Source organism: Penaeus monodon, chromosome 13, assembly GCF_015228065.2.
Source record: "Penaeus monodon isolate SGIC_2016 chromosome 13, NSTDA_Pmon_1, whole genome shotgun sequence".
NCBI lineage: Eukaryota > Metazoa > Arthropoda > Malacostraca > Decapoda > Penaeidae > Penaeus > Penaeus monodon.
Window position 1 is genome coordinate 37,337,772 of NC_051398.1, and position 4,870 is coordinate 37,342,641.

General features: G+C 36.4%; 1 protein-coding gene and 1 long non-coding RNA gene across 2 annotated transcripts; both read right to left on the bottom strand.

Moving 5' to 3' along the window:
* Positions 1–810: 810 nt before the first annotated feature.
* On the bottom strand, positions 811–1,528 carry LOC119580487. Its single transcript, XR_005229385.1, has 2 exons — positions 1,143–1,528; positions 811–963 (listed from the first exon to the last, which is right to left on the bottom strand). It is a non-coding gene; the product is annotated as an uncharacterized LOC119580487 (long non-coding RNA).
* Positions 1,529–2,434: 906 nt separating this feature from the next.
* On the bottom strand, positions 2,435–4,337 carry LOC119580297. Its single transcript, XM_037928368.1, has 2 exons — positions 4,141–4,337; positions 2,435–2,959 (listed from the first exon to the last, which is right to left on the bottom strand). Exons 1-2 carry the CDS (start codon positions 4,243–4,245, stop codon positions 2,630–2,632), a joined length of 435 nt encoding a protein of 144 aa, XP_037784296.1. The 5' UTR covers positions 4,246–4,337; the 3' UTR covers positions 2,435–2,629.
* Positions 4,338–4,870: the final 533 nt, after the last annotated feature.

Below are 4,870 nucleotides of genomic sequence, written 5' to 3' on the forward strand. Positions count from 1 at the left end.
TATATAATATATATTATATATTGTATATATATATGTTATATATATTATATATATATATATATATATATATTTTTTATATATATATATATATATATATATATATACATACACACACACGTTTATATATATATACGTTTATACATATACATTTATATATACACATTTATATATACATAGTATATAACATATATATGTATATATATATTATATATATATATTATATATATATATATATATATATATATATATATATATATATGTATGTATGTTTTTTAAAGGTGACTTAATAAAACTATGCAATCAATACTAAAACAAAACAACAAACAAAATTAATATGTTATTTCTAAATCAAATATCCGCTGCTATCAGGCACTAAATATAAATATAGAAATTATACTTTTGTGTGCAACAGAAAAAAACTTTATAGGAAAGTAAGTAAATATTTGTACAGATTCATATTCATGAATAAGTAAATCCATAACTTAGTATTGTCATACTTTAACAAAGAAAGAAAAAATCATTACCTCCTTGAAACTGCTGTGGCTGCCTCTTGCACTGCAATTGTGGCCCCTTTAATTGCCTCAGTTGCCCTTTCTGCTAAGTGTTTAATACTTTTACAGGCTAGAATAAATTCTTGTGCACTCTCTGAGTTTTCTTTATTTTCATGTCCATTTCATGCTCTCTTTATAGATGTCTAGCACATTTATCTTGCTTTTAACCATTAACCATTCATGCTCTCTTTCATGCATCTTTAGGGATTGTTTGTAACATTCTGCAGCTGAGCTGAATTTCCTTGTTTTATTTTTTTCTCTTTTTGTCCAACATTAGTGTGTAGGGGTGAATGTTTGCCACAATTCTATGAACTTGCTCAAGGGACTTCCAAGTCCTCACCCATATACACACTTGAGACATGTACTTGGGTATCATCTCAGGGAATCTGCAACTGGGTAGAATTGCAAAGGGCTGGAAATGAGAAAAGAAAAATAATGAATATATAATCTGTTAGGATTCCATTGTAGTAAAAAGGATGAGATAATACCATTTCAACAAACATGTTCATTATCAATTTTTATAATTATTATTATTATTATTTTATTAATTATTTTTTTTTATTTCTTTATTTTTTTATAACTAACACTTACCAGTAAATGCATCGCTGTCAAACTCCTAGTTCATCACATATGATGTCATGTACACCTTTTGCAGGAACACCACCCCTAGTCTTAAACAACTCTCTTCTTTGCATTGCATACTCCTGTTTAGTCTTGCGAATTTTGATTTATTATTATTACTTCCATTATTATTATCACTATTATAATTATTATTATCATCATTATTATTATCTTTACTACTACTACTACTACTACTACTACTACTACTACTACTACTACTACTACTACTACTACTACTACTACTACTACTACTACTACTACTACTACTACTACTACTACTACTACTACTACTACTACTACTACTCTTTACAAATTTCGCGTCTAAACCGTAACCAAACCAGCAGCAGGCGTACCAAGTGCGGCGCTGATTAGGCGTACCAACCCCTCCTTGCACACGTCCTCAGGGAAGGGGCTTGCCCGCGTATTTTAATAATACAGTTTACAAGTGTGGGGATGTGCGGGGAGTCCAGCACTCGCAAACCGTATTATTAAATTGCTCGGGCAATCTCCTTCCATGGGGACTGTTGGTACGCCTGATGTATCCTACACGCCGCAGTTGGTACGCCTACTGTTGGCTTTATTACGGTTTGCAGCAAATTTAAGCCCCTATTACACGTATCCGGTTTCCTACGGCCAACCTGGCCTACGGCGCCGTAGGAAAATTCTGGCCTACGGCTAGAGTTATTACACGTATTTGAACGGCAGGTGGCAAGTAGGTCAGTGTGGCACTGTTTGTGGGGGAGGAGTCACTATGTCTTCTCTCGACGACAGTCTCGTTGCTGCTGTTTGAAGGTGAAAACAAGAAAAAGGAAGATTTGGTCCAAACAATGGATGCGTAAAGGACAAAAATACTCTCATGTTAACTTAATGAAGGAACTAGCATTAGAAAAAGATGACTGGTTTAACTACATGCGAATGGATCATGACACATATTTGGAACTCTTAAGTCAGGTATCACCTTTAATAGAAAAAAAGGACACTTGCATGAGAGAAGCAATTAGTCCACATGAGCGTCTTTCAGCCACTTTGAGATTTCTTGCTACAGGAAGAACATATAGCGATCTAAAGTTTACAACAATTATATCGCAGCCTTCTCTCAGTGCAATAATCCCAGAAACATGTGCTGCAATCTACAAATGTTTAGGCCCCAAAATATCTGAAGGTAATTTTTTTTTTGCACAAATAACTATAATTTCTCGTTTTAGTATGAAACATTCATACCAGGTTAATTGAAAAAATAAAGAAGTTTCAAACTTTATTCCAGAGTATCCAAGGTACATAAATGTACATGTGTACCTACATTACATTTGGAGAATATCATCTGTCTCATAATTGTAATCCGCACTTGGGCTTGGAGTAGGTACAGGAGTGCTAGACAGAGATGGAGCTTGGTAATGACTTGGGCTTGGAGTAGGTACAGGAGTGCTAGATAGAGATGGAGCTTGGTTTTGGGCAATTCATGAATAGGGCGTCAATGTGCCCATTTCACCCTCGAAGATAGCGTCATTTATTAGCTTTTTAACAACCGGATACATCCCCGGGTTTGCTAAATGCAAGCTTTGTAACCTTTTAGCCACATACATACCAAACACATCATATTCCGAATTTGGAGGTGCTTCCATCCTTTTTGCTACAAGGTCCAAAACGTGATCAGCTTTGCCTTGTACCGATCTGCGCCTTTTTGGTGGTGCCGGTAGGACTGATATAGTATGCCGTGAAGGCAGTAGCGATGAATCATCCTCATGTTGGGTTTCCCTCTCTTCAGTGAGATCGTCTTCTTGAGATTGCTGAAAAAACAAATTAATTAATAACATAAACATGGAAATTCTGTTTTGAAAGAAAGAAATAGTTCTGAAATTCTTTAAGTAAAATAGGTATTTATTTAAATAACTTCCAGTTCATTCTACCATAGTCTATAAACCTTATATGTTAAATAATTCTCTATTACTATTTTTTTCAGTTTCCATCAACACAGCATGAGTGGGAAGAAATCGCAAAGGAGTTTGAGAGAGTCTGGAATTTTCCACAGTGTCGGAGCCGTGGATGGCAAACATGTCAAGATTGTGCCACCTCCAGAATCAGGATCATTCTACTACAATTACAAGGGTTTCCATAGTATGGTACTAATGGGCATTGCCAATGCAAAGTATGAATTTATTCTTTGTGATTTCGGCATCAATGGACGAATTTCAGACGGAGGGGTAATAAACAGGACCACTTTTTATGACAAATTGTGCAAAGGACATTTAAATCTTCCGCAAGAAAATAAAATTGAAGGTTCTGAAAAAGTATTACCTTATGTGTTTATAGGCGATGATGCTTTTGCTATGAGAACTGACTTTATAAGACCCTTTAGTCAAAAAGACTTATCATATGAGAGAAGGATCTTTAATTATCGCCTGAGCAGGGCTCGCAGAATTATCGAAAACGTGTTTGTAATTTTGGTTTCGCGCTTTCGTATATTTCAAACTGCTATAAATTTATTGCCAAGAAATACTAAAAATGTAGTATTGGCTTGTGCACTTCATAATTTTTTACGTGCAAAATGTATCAGGTATTCTATCCCAGATGAGTCTGATGAACAAGCTGAAGATAATATGAGTCAAGTCGAACAATCACTAGTAGGCTTGCAAAGAGGGACTATGAGAAATACCCCCAATGCTGCTAAGAAAGTACGAGATACATTCATGAATTACTTCAATAACGAAGGAAAAGTTGCATGGCAGGACAAATGGTTCACATTCCACATTTTGGTCTTTGATGAAATGCATCAGATGAAAATATGAGAGTTTTGGCGTATAATTGGAGTCTGAACCGATCCCCGAACTTTTAGACGCTTGCACTTTTTAAGCTCTTTATTGTATGAGCTCCTCAAGTTGTTTATTTTCTTAACAACAGTATCTTTATTAGCACTAGGATCAATATCTTGAAGTTTATTTACTAATTTACCATATGCTGCATTTCTCACTTCTCTGTTTGAATAAACCTTAGATTTAATGAACCACAAACATGGCTCATTTCGATAAATTTCTATGAAGTCACTCAAGAAATCACTGGCGCAAGAGCTTGCCATGGTGGCGACCTTCCATTGTCAGGTGCAGCCTCAGACTGATGTCATACCATACGGTGAGCAATTACACGCTACGTCCTCAGTCCTGACGTACGACGGCCGTACGGCCAACTTTAGTACTGGCGAAAGTTCATCCGGCCGGCCGTGGGTGAGCGTTCATACGGCCGATTTGCTATCACACGCTCCGGTTTGAACATATGCTAGCGTCGCGACTGACGGCGCCGTAGGAAACCGGATACGTGTAATAGGGGCTTTAATAAAAATGCAATATTAACTCATCCAGTAAAGTTCCATAGCGTATGTGACCATTTCCAAAAGTCGAGGAAAAGAGTAAACGGGTGAGATAGGTAGGACTATTAACTAACTCTTTGGTGGCTAAGCACTTCTAGAGCCCTCTATTGTAAATGCAATAAATAAACTTGTATTACAGTGGGCATGGCACGTATTCTTGCCATAATTGCCCAATGGGTTAATAAGAATCTCTCTCAACCTCTGGTGTACCTCCACCTCCAGCGCCATGGCCATAGCTGATGGAAGCCAGGATTCCATGATGGTAAAAATTGGGAGTTTTCCATGGTGATACATTTGAAAGAACCTGGCTATCGAGAGATCTATATCGACTTCTCAA

Coding starts and splice junctions, on each gene's coding strand:
- LOC119580297 (XM_037928368.1), bottom strand. CDS start 4,245: ATGGCAAGCTCTTGCGCCAGTGATTTCTTGAGTGACTTCATAGAAATT. Junction 2,960..4,140: donor AGGTTTATTCAAACAGAGAA/GTGAGAAATGCA, acceptor TTGTTTTTTCAG/CAATCTCAAGAAGACGATCT.